The following is a 14,700-nucleotide window of genomic DNA, read 5'->3' on the forward strand; positions in this document are numbered from 1 at the left end:
ACTCAGGTGGGAGTGGGAAATCAAACCTGGTTCTCCAGATTAGAATCCATCTGCTCTTAACCACTACACCACACTGGCTCCCCTGAGCACAAGGAGGGGAGGAGGATGCTGTCTAGTCCAGGCACATCGTTGGGGGGGGGGGGGGGGGGGGGGAGGAACATGAAGGTTCGGCAATCTAAGATCACGAGGTTTGTAGCATTCAAAGAAAAGGGTAGTACTCCATTCAACCACTTGATGGCGTCTGTATAATAAAGGAACTCCGGCTTAAAGAAAGTCTTGCTGAATGAGACGAGTCCTTATCTACCTCCACCATCCATTTTAGTTGCTGTGTTGAGATAAAAATATGGAGGAGTTTTGATGTCATAGTGGGAATGCAAAGCTGACAAAGCAATCGCTATGAAGAGGGCTAATCCTGTGCTCCTGAAGCAATCTTCAGAGACACCTCTCTCTCTCTCTCTCTCAATCTCTCTCTCTCTCTCTCACACACACACACACACAGTCTCTTTCTCTCCCTTTCTATAGTATAGTTTGTGCTGGAAATGAGGTTAATTAAGAAGCCATCACACCTAATTTCTCCTCCAGGGTAAGTAAGTAAAGTTTCCCCTTCAGTCGTGTTGGATCCTGGGGTACCACTACGAGCAGTGATTTTCGTGGGGTAGTTTGCCACTGCTTTCCCCGGCTATTTTTTACCCCCTAGTTATGAGTTAGGGACTCATTTACGGACCAAGAAATAAATGGATGGATGGATGGATGGATGGATGGATGGATGGATGGATGGATGGATGGATGGATGGATGGATGGATGGATGGATGGATGGATGGATGGATGGATATGGATGGATGGATGGATGGATGGATGGATGGATGGATGGATGGATGGATGGATGGATGGATGGATGGATGGATGGATGGATGGATGGATGGATGGATGGATGGATGGATGGATGGATGGATGGATGGATGGATGGATTTGGATGGATGGATGGATGGATGGATTTGGATGGATGGATGGATGGATGGATGGATGGATTTGGATGGATGGATGGATGGATGGATGGATGGATGGATGGATGGATGGATGGATGGATGGATGGATGGATGGATGGATGGATGGATGGATGGATGGATGGATGGATGGATGGATGGATGGATGAGTTGACCATGAGCCAGCTGCCAGGATATCTGACCCACAGGGGGCTCGAACTCCTGACCATGTGAGTGGCAGTGAAGTACTTAACCACTACACCGCGCGGCTCCAGGGTAAGACAATGTAGTAAATCCCTATTTTAGGCACACATGCTTGCCAAATTTACCTGCAAATACCTTACTTGTAGGCAGATGCATGCATCAGATTCCTGAAAGTAAATATGTCATAGTTTATATTATTTTTCTCCCATGTTGCTCTGGTTAGGTTTGCTAGCCAATGATTGACAACTTCTGGAAGCTTTTGGGGGTGGGATCTGATGATATCCAGTGTCAGGCAATGTCACTTGTGGCTGTGTAGTAAAACTTTACACAATGTGTTCCTCCTCACCTCATAGATCGCAGTCAAATCCCGAAAGAAGGATTTAGCTCCGTTGAGCAGAGCTTCGTTCTCCGGACACACCACAACATAAGCGATGTCTCTTTGAGATCCGTAGGGTTCCAACATCAGCCTCTCCCAATATGGTAAGGCGAACGGGGACAGCACCAGGAAGTCGTAATCGTATCCCAACAGAAACGTCGGAATGGGCAGTGGTTCTGGAGACTCGTCAGTTCCTGGGCAAGAAAGGAGACATTTTCTTCATGTGTCAGAATCAAAGTAGGATGCCGCCGGGCCATCTCTCCGGGTGTAAGGGGAGTCACTGCCAAACACCAGAACTACCTTCCAGATGCCATTAACAGCAATTCAGTGACTCCAAGTACCACCACACAAAACGAGCATTTCTCATCAAAGATACAGGCGCCAGCTATCCATTTTATCCTAGCTCCCTTGTTGCTGTTCAAGTTTTCACAAAGAACATTTTAAGCACTTCAGAAATCAAAGTAACAAATGTGTACATCTAGACCCATGGTGGTGAACCTATGGTACTCCAGATGTTCATGGACTACAATTCCCATCACCCCTGCCAGCATGGCCAATTGTGCATTCCAATGCCCACTTTTATTGCCCGTGTTTGCTGTCATTTGTAGCCTTCTCGGTTCCTGCTGCAGCACCGCACCCCCTCCCCATCAAACTGCATCCCCTCGTTTCTGGAGCTGTGACCCCAGAAAACTGAGGGCCAGGTTGTCTTTCCTTTCTTTCAAGCTCCTTTAATCTAACAACCTTGAGCAGCAGATAGGGAGCCTTTTATTTCTTTAAGGGAAATACGATGGAGGACTCAGTTGTGATGATATCACAGTGCCTTGCAGCCAGTCAGATTCTGCAAGAGGGCAAAATCTCAAAGCTGACTCGAGGCAGGAGGCACAGTCTCTATACCAGGAAGGCACCCAGAGCCATCCGCTGCTCTTTTTGGCCACCAGCAGCTGCAGCCTCTCTCTGGCCTGCCCTCTCAAGCTCCTCTTTGCTGACTAAGGGGGGGGGGGCTGCTTCTTAGTGCCACCAACCATTTCTACACTCGCCCTCCTGAGTAGACAGACTGTGGTTGTGCTGGTGGCATTAATGGTGGCATTAAGGAGCTGCTGAACTGATACACCAAGGCAGGGGCAGGGCAATTGTTTTTTCCATGGGGCCGCATAAGAAACAGAAAATATTGTGGAGGGCCGGGCCAAAAGGCAGGGGGGCGAGGCGCTTTTCAAAGCCCCACAGAAGCCGGCAGCCAAGGCAACAGGCTTCTGCGGGGCTTTCAAAGGCGCCTCGCTCCCCAGCAAGGCAGGGGGGGCCAGTCAGGGTCATCCGGCGGGCCGGATGTGGCCCGCGGGCCATATAATGCCCAGGTCTGCACCAAGGAGAGGGGTAGGCCCTCAAGGGTGGCCCTGTGAGCAACAGGCACCATTGGGATAGCTGCCTGTCCAGTAAATTGCAGGGGGTCAATACAGTGAAATGAACAGAGGGGAGGAGCAACATCAAAGCAATCACTGAGCTTCACCCAGCAACCCACACATACCTGTATGCAGCCCTGTTATTACTGCTACTTCCCCCAAAATATGAGTATATACTAGGCATGAAATTCTCTCCCCCGGGGACAAAAACATTTGTTCAAAATGTAGGGGGAAATAAACCGAGAATAGAAGCATTCCGGGCTTTGTGACGGAGAGTATGCCACGTGATCCATTCGAAAACAAAAGGCGCATGTTACGAAAGAGACAGTGCACCGCTCCGTGGGCAACGTTTACCGTAAGAGCCTCGGCCGGCCATTTTGTGAAACTGCTGCCACGTCAGCGGGCCCTGAACGCCCCAAGACCGAACCGTTCGTTTTTTCTGAATCGCATCCTGAAGGACAGGCTGGAGCGACAGCAGCATGCGCAGGATGTCCTGCGAACACTGCATGTTCACATCTGCAACTGAAAACGCCACAGTTAATTCCAACGAATCGCAAAGAAACATCCTGGTCACAGTTTATGCCGGTCTACGACACGTTCCTAAGTTTCTGGGCTTCATAACTCAAGCCCCTGAAACGATGAGGCACCGCGAGGATCCCCAACTGTGCTTTTAAAAGCCATCGACGTTTTCAAAAAGCGCACACCGTTTTCAATACATTGAAATTCAGTTCTGCAAGTCGAGGGGTGTTATGCGGCAGAGCACAGATGCGCTGTCTCGAGGACAGGACCTCTTGACCTGTCTTTTGTAACAATCCTCCACCTGCCAGCTCTTCTGGTTGGAGCTCCGGCCTTAAACTTTTCTATTAGGTGCATGAAGAGATACACCGAGGATACAGAATGGGATCTGGCTCACAGAAATTTCTGCGGCAACACATTTGTTATTCTTTAAGGTGCCTCAAGACTCTTTGGTTATTTAACAGCCGGGCTACAGACTTCATCAACTAAAAAGCTTTAAGTCATTAATCAGTTGGGGGACAATTTTAAGGTGGTGCACTGCTTATGTTAGAGGAGATCCCTTCACTTACATCAAGGCTTTGCAAAATGAGTAATTCAAATTAAAATTGATAAATCAATTTAAAACCAGTAAAGAGACAGCTTAAATATACTTTTTTTTAAGGTGGTGCAATTTTAAGGTGGTGCACTGCTTATGTTAGAGGAGATCCCTTCACTTACATCAAGGCTTTGCAAAATGAGTAATTCAAATTAAAATTGATAAATCAATTTAAAACCAGTAAAGAGACAGCTTAAATATACTTAGATCTATTAGGTAGCATTACTGAAAACATTGTTCAATATCCCAACCAGGGGGCGGGAGGGGGGAAGAGCACAAATCTTTTTTTGTATAGCTTTTTCCCTTTCCCCAAAATCTTGAAATACAATACAAATACAATACAAATACAATACAAATACAGTATGACATTCAAAACATTTTAACCCCCCCCCCACGATGTTTTATAGTAAAAGTTTCTTGATCCCTTGCATTTGTGATTTTGTATTCTATAAATGTCCACAAATATCCCATAAGACATAAAGCAAATCGATAGCACAAACCCGTACATAGTTTACTAGGAAATCCCACTGAAATTTAACAGGTTTCTTTATTTTATGGCTGTTGGTTTCAAACAAGCCCAAATGTTTTACAGCAACCAACACAATGAGAATGCTGCAATATAGAGAGTGACCAATTTTGAATTCAACGCCTATTTAAATCTCTTTAGATACTGAGCGCAAATCAAACAAATAAAGGCCTGAAGCAAATCAAACTCAACCATTCCCTATTTCAACCATTCCAGGAATTTCTTCCCGTGAACAAGGCCTTCTAGCTCAGGGGTAGGGAACCTGCGGCTCTCCAGATGTTCAGGAACTACAATTCCCATCAGCCTCTGTCAGCATGGCCAATTGGCCCTGCTGGCAGGGGCTGATGGGAATTGTAGTCCATGAACATCTGGAGAGCCGCAGCTTGCAGACCCCAAAGCAATGGATTTGCAGATGTTTATTTGTTATTTCATTATTTCTACCTCCGCCCATCCCAGCTGAAGCCAGACTCGGGGTGGCTTAAAAGACAAGAGTTAAAACATAAAACATGAATCATCCAATATAAAATATGTCAATTAAAATTTACATAAATATATATGTAGGTCTCAAGATGGCTCAAGTACATAGGGGTACTTGACCCCAAACCTAAGAAACTATGCCACCCACCCCGCATCCTGATTTAACCCTTTCTACTATAAGCTTTTTCCAGGCGGAGGGAAGGAGTGGGGGGGAGGGTTTGCACAACAGGAGTGCCAGTTGGAAACTGGAAATTCAGGGAGGCTGGCTTCAGATGGATATTGTGGGCTAGTGGGTGGCCTCAACCGAAAGCCTGGTGGAATATCTCTGTCTGTCTGTCTGTCTGTCTGTCTGTCTGTCTGTCTGTCTGTCTGTCTGTCTGTCTGTCTGTCTGTCTGTCTGTCTGTCTGTCTGTCTGTCTGTCTGTGTTTGTTTGTTTGCATTTGATATACTGCCCCATCCCCTGAGGGTTCTCGGCAGTGTACAATTTAAACTGCAAAACACGGTGTACAATTTAAACTGCAAAACATCCCCTGCTTATCTGAGGGACCGTCTCTCCCTATATCGCCCTTCTAGGCCCCTCCGCTCATCGGAGGCGGACCTACTGGTGATCCCTGGCCCCAAGGCGATCCAGCTGGCCTCTACAAGGGCCAGGGCCTTTACGGCTCTGGCCCCTACCTGGTGGAACAGGCTTCCAGGTGAGATCAAGGGGCCCTCTTGGACCCACAAAGTTTCCTTAGGGCCACACCAGCCAAAAACGGACTTGTTCCACCAGGCGTTTGGCCAGCCGGGATGATGTCAACTCCGCCATAAGAACATCTGGCTTCCCGTGGGTATATAAAAGGGGGAGGGAGGGGTTGAAGCCATCTGTAGTCTTGCTATTTTATGTATTATTTTATGTAAATTATATATTATGATGTTTTAAACTGTTTTATTATTGATGGACACTGCCCTGAGCCTTTGGGGAGGGCGGTATATAAATATAATAAATAAATAAATAAAATCAATAAACCCCAATAAAATAATAAATTACATCTTAGTTAAAATCATTTTAAAATATCCAATAACTCCAAAACATCACAGATCCAGATATCAGTAGCCCAGCCCAGCAGCGATCAATTCCTGATGTAATTCCAAAGATAGAATGGAATACAGAGGACGGAATACAAGGGACGGTCTTGCAGGCCCTGTGGAACTGGGTAAGATCCTGCAGGGTCCTGGTGTCAGCCATGGTGACATTAGGATAGTCAAAAGAACCCATTCATCCCTGCCACCGATGCTAAAATTGTCTGATTGCCTGGAAAGCCCCAGGGTTGGCTGGTCGCCTTTTAACATGGCAAGAGGTTTAAACCAGCCTCAATAGAAGCGAATGCAAATATTTCATAGCCGACTGAAAACACTCACCGTTTCGTTTGGCCCAATGATGCAAGCAAGTGCTCTTCACAAGAGCTTCGTCCACTTTCCCTCCGGACATGTTATCCATGAACTGACGCCCATGCTCCAGCGCAAGGTAGCAGTCGTTGTAACAGTCCCTTTCCTCGACACGTACCAGATTGCTGATGGCACCGGCCTTGGCCAAAGGGTCCTGATCTGCTGCCCCGAATGGCGAAAACAAGTTGGTGCACTGGTCCTGCAGCAAGAGAATCAACTCGTCGGGGAGGCGGTCGATCTCCTTCGACCCAGTGCTGTGCTCGGCCGAACTGGCTCGGAGGGCCTCAAAGCGCTTCTCTGCTTCTTTGCCGCATTCCGTGTTGCGGCCCAGGATGTCCAGCTCGTCCTCCAGGAACAGTCCGGAGCTGTTGCCAAACTTCCTGTTCATAACAGCACTGAAGCCACAGGCACAACGGTACTGAGCCTCCTGGGTCGGGTCTGGAATGTAAACTCCCACATCAGCACCTTTGATATTCATGTTGCAGACGCAGACGCAACAGCTGTCGAAATTGCAGTCCTTGAAGAGATTCATCACCGATTCCGAGAGGATGAGGTTCACGTAGAGGCTGTGGGCCTCGGGGATAGAAGGGACAGTGGCCGGCTCCACCGAGTTGAGCGGTCTGCACGTTGACGGCGTCGAAGCTGGTGAGTACAAGTCCGAGTTCTCATACTTGACCGAACCTTGAGCGCTGGCTGGTCCGCCAGCCCCACGGGGAGTCCGAGGCGTCCTTGGGGTCCGAGGAGTTGGGAAACGAGGGGTGGATGGTGAAGGGAGAATGCCAGGCCCACTGTTGCTGGGCGGGGCGCTGCTGGGGGGCATTCCAAAGGGAGTATGAGTTTGTGGAGTGTAGGCGTGGCCGTACTCTTGATCAAAAGTGCTTCCGTCGCTTGAAGGGGGGGGCAAAACAGGAAGTTTTAAAATTAAAATCTTACCAATAATAAAGCACTAAGGGATGGAATGTTCGACGATGAACCCTCCACCAATAAGGGAGCAGGACTCAAATGCTGCTCCCTTATTGGTGGAGGGTTTGTCGTCGAACATTTCATCCCGGCCCTGGAGAAGTGGTACCTTGCCACCACTGCTCTGCAGCTCCAAAAGCCCCCTCGCCCTCCCCACCACCACCAGCAAGCCCTCCCAGCCCCTACCTGCCCCCCACCACCCTATCTAGGCCTACTGTATTTCTTACCCTACAGTGGGCTTTACTCCTAGTCTTGTATATTACAGATCATAATGAAAAGACAATTAAATCAGCACAAAGAGTGCAGACATGGCTATGCTGCAAGCAAAGCAACTGATTTGCCAAAAATAACAGAAAGACGCACGCTAATAGGTCACTGAAAGAGACCTCCAAACCAAATGCAATCAATCTATTCCACTTTACAAAAAAATATTTTTGCTAAAAAACTCCACACTGATTTACAAGGTGAGGGGATTCGGGGTTTGCTATTTTGGAGCTTTGATTTCAGCTGGGGATGTTTTAACTATTGTTGTAAGCTGCCTTGAGCCAATAATAAAAGTGGGATATAAACGTTTGTATAAATAAAATAGATAAGAGACATGTTTAACGTCTCTTAAATACACATGATCCCCATAATGAGCTGAGCATACCAGGAACATCAACCAGGACAGCCATATGCTTATAAGCATCAAGAGGCATCAGTCAGACATTTTGGAAACAGAACACAAGAAGAAGAGGAATTGGATTTATATCCCCCCCTTTCTCTCCTGTAAGGAGACTCAAAGGGGCTGACAATCTCCTTTCCCTCCCCCCCACCACAACAAACACCCTATGAAGTAGGTGGAGCTGAGAGAGCTCAGAAGAACTGTGGCTAGCCCAAGGTCACCCAACTGGCGTGTGTTGGAGCGCACAGGCTAATCTGAATTCCCCAGATAAGCCTCCACAGCAAAAGCGGCAGAGCGGGGAATCAAACCCGGTTCCTCCAGATGAGAGCATGCCTGCTCTTAACCACTACGCCACTGCTGCACAAGGCTACATCGCCCTTCACCTGATTCAGTATGGCAGCCTTTTGGTGTTATGGCAGGGAAGGAGCATTCGGCGGCGCTCCCTCCAGGCACGTGGCCCACATTTATTCATTTGAAACATTTATTAGCTGCCTTTCTACCTTGCAGAACTCAAGGAGGCTGCCAATGCGAATTAAACCATCATAAAAAATACAAAGGCGACCACAACTTAAAATCATAACTAGGAGTGCCAATAAATTAAAAAAAAACTAAATTATTCAAGTACAGTCCTAAGTAAAAAAAATGTCTTCCACTGTCTCCTGACGATCAAAAAGGAAGGGTCAAGGCACACAGCCCTGGGGAATTTGTTCCATAATTGTGGGGCTGCCATCAAAAAGGTTATCTCATATGTATGCACCAGGTCAAGTTCTTTGCTCGATGAGTCAGCTAGGAGGGCCACAAAACTGTGATCTTAATTCCTGGGTAGGAATATATGGGAGGAGTTGGTCCTTCAGATATCCTGGTTCAAAGCCACATAAGGTTTTAAGGACAAAACCAACACTTTGAATTGGACCCAGCGTAGACAAGAAGAAAAGGAGTTGGATTTATATCCCCCGCTTTCTCTCCTGTAGGGAGATTCAAAGGGGCTTACAAACTCCTTTCCCTTCCCCCCTCGCAACAAACACCCTGTGAGGTAGGTGGGGCTGAGAGAGCTCCGAAGAACTGTGACTAGCCCAAGGTCACCCAGCTGGCATGTAATGGAGTGCACAAGCTAATCCGGTTCCCCAGATAAGCCTCCACAACTCAAGTGGCAGAGCGAGGAATCAAACCCAGTTCCCCAGTTAAAGTGCACCTGCTCCTAACCACTACACCCTCAGCTTCCTTTGGAGATCATATCAAGCCAGGCCAATTGCTCCAGAATCAGGATCGTGTGCTCCTGGCAGCCGGCCCCGACAAGCAGTGTAGCCACAACGTTCTGTGCTAGCTGAATCTTAGACACACTCTTCAAGAGTCAGCCCAAGCACACTTGGGCATTGATCCTGACTGAGCATCTTCACAACTTGCATGAATTGCCCTTCCGGCACTGATTTTTTTTTTCATTCATTCATTCATTCAGCCTTTATTTGGCATATAGCTGATCTCCTTGCTCAAACCCATTTCCCTTGGCACTCAGGAACCACAGAGCCAATCAGATTTAGCCACAGGACAATGCCACTTGCCTGCGATACCTTCACCCTCAGCTTCCTTTGGCTTCAGGGAGATCATATCAGGCACTTAAACCTGACTGCCTATGTAAAAGCTAGCAGGAAAAACAGTTTATACTTTTAAAAGGGTACTAAAGTGCCGGATGATTTTTTTCATCAGAGAATCAAAGCAAAAAAAAGGTTTGGGGAAGGAGTTCCTCACAGACCACTTCCAAAACATCCCAAATAACACACCAATAAGATTGGGCTCCAAACATACAGGGTGGCTCTCTTAATTTCCCAAGGATTTCATTTCAGGTGTAAATCATGACACTCCCATAAACAAGGCAGGAGACAGCCTGAGCACACCCAGTGCTAATGACAATACTGCCAGAATCACATCACAAACAGCACTGTACTTACTTCTTAACACTCTTCACGGCTTATTAAAATTTGAATGATACTACTAAGTGCCTCTAAGTGCCATTACGCGAGACAACAAATAAAATTTACACCTGTTTAAATAGCTATTTTTAACGCAGGGAGAGAAATAAACCCATCGCGTTAAATGACTGAGGGCTACATGAATTATTTAAAGCGTGCTTCTTAATTTGAGTGTTTCTGCTATAGATTTTAAGGCCATCTTAATCACAGGAATCTTAGATCCACCATTCGCTGCTGGCGATCACAATCGTCTCACCCAAGGATCAGCAATCCTTCTTCCACACCTCCTTCTCCAGAAGTCTCTTCTGACCCCAAGAAAGTTGATGACCAGGGCATTGGAGTCTCCACAAAGACTCTTGCTCACATTATACTTGACTGTCTGAGATATGTGGGTATTAGGAATTTCTCTCCTGGGCAGGTCTTAGACAAATCTGAAAGAGACTCTGACAACTCTGTTGTGGAGCTTTTGTTAAATAACACAGAGGCCGTGCTCTTGGAAAAAGTAGCAAAATTTCTTTTACAAGTGACAGAATTTTCTAAGTAACGTCCAATGCTAGATACAGTTTATCTGTCTCTGTTTTGAATGTACTTTTGATTTGTACCTCAGAAATGTCTGTAATGCTCTGGAGCCAATTTTAATATGCCGAATAAAGGTTGTTGTATTGGGAGTCTCCACAAATTGTGGGTCTGAGTTGTGGAGGGAGAACTGCCCCCACAAACTTCCGCAAGCTCCAGTCCCATGGACTCAAGAAGCAGGAAGGTGATTTCATCCTCTGCAACTTCTTAGTGCAGCTCCTTCCGCCATGTGGCTATTAGTCTGCAGCGTTTGGGACTCTTTAGTTTGGAGAGGAGACGTCTGAGGGGGGATATGATTGAAGTCTATAAAATTATTCATGGGGTAGAAAATGTTGACAGAGAGAAATTTTTCTCTCTTTCTCACAATACTAGAACCAGGGGGCATTCATTGAAAATGCTGGGGGGAAGAATTAGGACTAATAAAAGGAAACACTTCTTCACACAACGTGTGATTGGTGTTTGGAATATGCTGCCACGGGAAGTGGTGGTGGCCACTAACCTGGATAGCTTTAAAAAGGGCTTGGACAGATTTATGGAGGAGAAGTCGATCTTTGGCTACCAATCTTGATCCTCCTTGATCTCAGATTGCAAATGCCTTAGCAGACCAGGTGCTCAGGAGCAGCAGCAGAAGGCCATTGCTTTCACATCCTGCAGGTGAGCTCCCAAAGGCACCTGGTGGGCCACTGCGAGTGGCAGAATGCTGGACTAGATGGACTCTGGTCTGATCCAGCAGGCTAGTTCTTATGTTCTTATGTTCTAGTCAGCCTGGGCTCTGTGAGATCAACTTTCCTGCTGTCTGAAGGGTCTGCTGGGGCAAAGGAAGCAAGAGAAGGACGAACGATCACCAGCGCTTTCACCCGACAGTTCACAGGATCCAACCGTTTGAACACCATTTGTGAGGACCTTCTCTTGCCAAAGTCCCACTGAATAGCGTGCTTTTGTGCCAACCTGTTTCAGCAGAGATTGCGAAGGATTCCTGGTCCGTTGCAGTCTAACGTGATGAGACACAAAACAACCCTTCATACCCCGCCTCCAACATACCCCTCTTTAATGAACGGCATTGCAGGGCCCGGAGGAAGCAGATCCAGTTTTCCAACAGCCCAGCTCTGGCGGTAAATACACTCCTCTGGCAGTTTGATGAGTGGGAGACACTGGCTTGGAAGAGTCTTCAGTGGTGCAAACATGGAACAGCCAACGAACGCCTGGCTATTTTCAGGTTTATAAACGTAGGAGTAGTCCTAAGAAGGCAAGGGAAGAGCACTCAGGAAGACATTTGGGTAACAGAATAAAAGAAGAATCAAAGTTTTCAGTCTGGTCATTTCTACTGTTTAAAAAGTCAACCGTTTCCTTCATGCACAGAGTGCAGGGACAGAATACCTCAGAGCCTGAGCGCAAGACTCAGGAAAACTTTGGCTGAATTCAAGTGCAGACAGGAGCCATTTGGCCCTGGAGACAAAAAAACCGCCAGGAGCCCCCCCCCTGAGGAGCCCTGCTTACTCACGAGCAAGCCCCACTTACTCGTGAGTAAGCCACGCTTACTCACAAGTTGGGCTCCAGCCCCTCTTCGCTGCCTAGAAGCCGGGCGTGAGGGAAACTCGCGCCCGGCTTGTAGCAGGGAAGAGGGGCTACCTGTTTGGTCACGTGGGGGGTGCCCCCATGTGACTGGTGCCCCCATGTGACCAAAAGGCATGCGCCTGGGAACATGGGGTACCCCATGTCCCTAGGGCCATACGCCACTGAGTGCAGACCACCTTTTTTACTCTATGCCAGTGGTGGCGAACCTTTGGCACTCCAGATGTTATGGACTACAATTCCCATCAGCCCCTTCCAGCATGGCCAATTGGCCATGCTGGAAGGGGCTGATGGGAATTGTAGTCCATAACATCTGGAGTGCCAAAGGTTCGCCACCATGGCTCTATGCTGTGACAACGATAAAAGATAAGACTTGTTCACCCACGTTATGGAGTCCACGAGCTAACAAACAATCCCTTGGCTACCCAGACAAAATTCTGTTCTCTCCAAGAACCTGGTAGAATAAGAACCTTCACTGGGAACAACCTAATATCGATGTCTTGTCGAAAGCTTTCACGGCCAGACTCAACTGGTCGTTGTGGGTTTTTCAGGTTGTGTTGCCGTCGTCTGGGTAGATCTTGTTCCTAACATTTCGCCTGCATCTGTGGCTGGCATCTTCAGAGGTGTGTCACAGAGAGAAGTGTGTTACACTTATCTTAAAAGTCCAAGCCGCACTTGCTGTGCAGAGTAACAATAAACCAAACAAACAGAGCACAAAAAGGGAAAAGTCAGAAACACCCAATCGAGGTCACGCACCTTTATTTCCGAAGGCTTCGGACTACAGAATCCCTCATCGACCTCAATCCTGAACTGAACTCCGGCAGTAGCACCATTTCCTTCTAGGATGGTCCCTCCGGGCGTTGTTTCTATGCTGCCATATTCCTTATTGTTCATGTTCATAGGAGAAAACCCCATAATGTGCTGCTCCAATGACGGTGGGGTAGGATACATTTTATGAAGATCAGCCGTGCCTGGTGTAGACATAAAAAGTTGTTTAGATGGTGATGACTGGCACAACCAGAGCCACCCGTTGTCCACTATGAGCTGACCACAATAGGCCCCAGTCCTAAAGAGTACGTTGTCCAGGTGACAACGGCTGCTAAGAGGCCCGATGGCAGAACCGCCCATGACTGTGAAATGCCACTCCTCTAGAACAGTGGTGGCGAACCTATGGCACAGGTGCCAGAGGTGGCACTCAGAGCCCTCTCTGTGGGCACACACAAACAGAGTCGCCCCCCCCCCCCCCATCTAGGCTGGCCTGGGCCGCTGGGCTTGATTATTAGCATTAAACCTAAGTCCTAGCTCTTTGGGGAAACAGTGTAAGGTAACCCTGCTAAGCGCCATTAAACCCCACTGATTTTCATGCGAAGAACTGAAGCGCCGATCCTTTACCTGGAGTAATTGCTTCGGTTGCTGCTGACAATGGGGCTTGGTTCTGAGAAAACCCTCCTAGGTTTGTGATTCACCCGTTGGAAGAGTTGCATGGTTTCTTCAAAACAAAGTCACCAACCACCACCAAGCTTACTCCTGAGTAACGCCGCGCCGCCTGAGCCAACTACCGCTTTTTTTTAAAACTAAAACCTCAGTATTCAGGTTAAATTGCCGTGTTGGCACTTTGCTATAAATAAGTGGGGTTTGGGTTGCAATTTGGGCCCTCGATCTCAAAAAGGTTTGCCATCTAGAATGTCTCCAAAATCAGAGCCTGAATGTCACCCAGAAGCCCCGCAATGGCCAATTTCAAACGTTCCCTACAAAAAGTTCCCTACTAGAGTCAATTCGCACACTGTGCTGGCAATACTTATATTTCACAAATAGTTCTCCTTCCTCTATTCCCCCTACACAGGTATAAGAAGAAGAGTTGGATTTATATATTTTACTGCACAGAAAAAACTAAGTCCATGGAGGGTTAAGAGTGTGCTATGGTACCCATGGGGACCCAGGTGCTAATATACAGGGAGGGAATTGCTAGGTGTTGCTCAACATCTTGCATAAGCAGAGTTTTACTACCCTGTTTTCCCGAATATAAGACATCCCCTAAAAATAAGACATAGTAGAGGTTTTGCTGAAGTGCGAAATATAAGGCATCCCCCAAAAGTAAGACATAGCAAAGTTTTTGTTTGGAAGCATGCCCGACGAACAGAACACAGAAAAATAAGACATCCCCTGAAAATAAGACATAGCGCATCTTTGGGAGCAAAAATTAATATAAGACACTGTCTTATATTCAGGGAAACATGGTAAGTCCTTGATCTAAGTCAAGGCACATACTACTGAATGTACAATTCAAACTCCACATTTATTGAGGTCCTGGTTCCCAGTTTTATCTGAAGAAGAAAAAGAAGAAGAGTTGGATTTATATCCCCTCCTTCTGGGCTGACAAACTCATTTCCCTTCCCCCCTCACAACAAACACCCTGTGTGGTAGGTGGGGCTGAGAGAGCTCAGAAGAACTGTGACT

At 47.2% G+C, this 14,700-nt stretch overlaps 1 protein-coding gene across 1 annotated transcript in view; it reads right to left on the minus strand.

Moving 5' to 3' along the window:
* MED13 (mediator complex subunit 13) overlaps window positions 1-14,700 on the minus strand; it is a 138,975-nt gene that overhangs the window by 21,949 nt on the left and 102,326 nt on the right. Inside the window, exons 15-19 of the mRNA XM_048518588.1 lie at window positions 13,000-13,214; window positions 11,713-11,909; window positions 6,478-7,391; window positions 3,316-3,477; window positions 1,535-1,758 (exon numbers count right to left, since the gene is read on the minus strand). Of these exons, the coding sequence (XP_048374545.1) occupies window positions 1,535-1,758; window positions 3,316-3,477; window positions 6,478-7,391; window positions 11,713-11,909; window positions 13,000-13,214 (1,712 nt within the window). The remainder of the gene's footprint in view (window positions 1-1,534; window positions 1,759-3,315; window positions 3,478-6,477; window positions 7,392-11,712; window positions 11,910-12,999; window positions 13,215-14,700) is intronic.

This window comes from Sphaerodactylus townsendi, linkage group LG16, assembly GCF_021028975.2.
Source record: "Sphaerodactylus townsendi isolate TG3544 linkage group LG16, MPM_Stown_v2.3, whole genome shotgun sequence".
Taxonomy (NCBI): domain Eukaryota; kingdom Metazoa; phylum Chordata; class Lepidosauria; order Squamata; family Sphaerodactylidae; genus Sphaerodactylus; species Sphaerodactylus townsendi.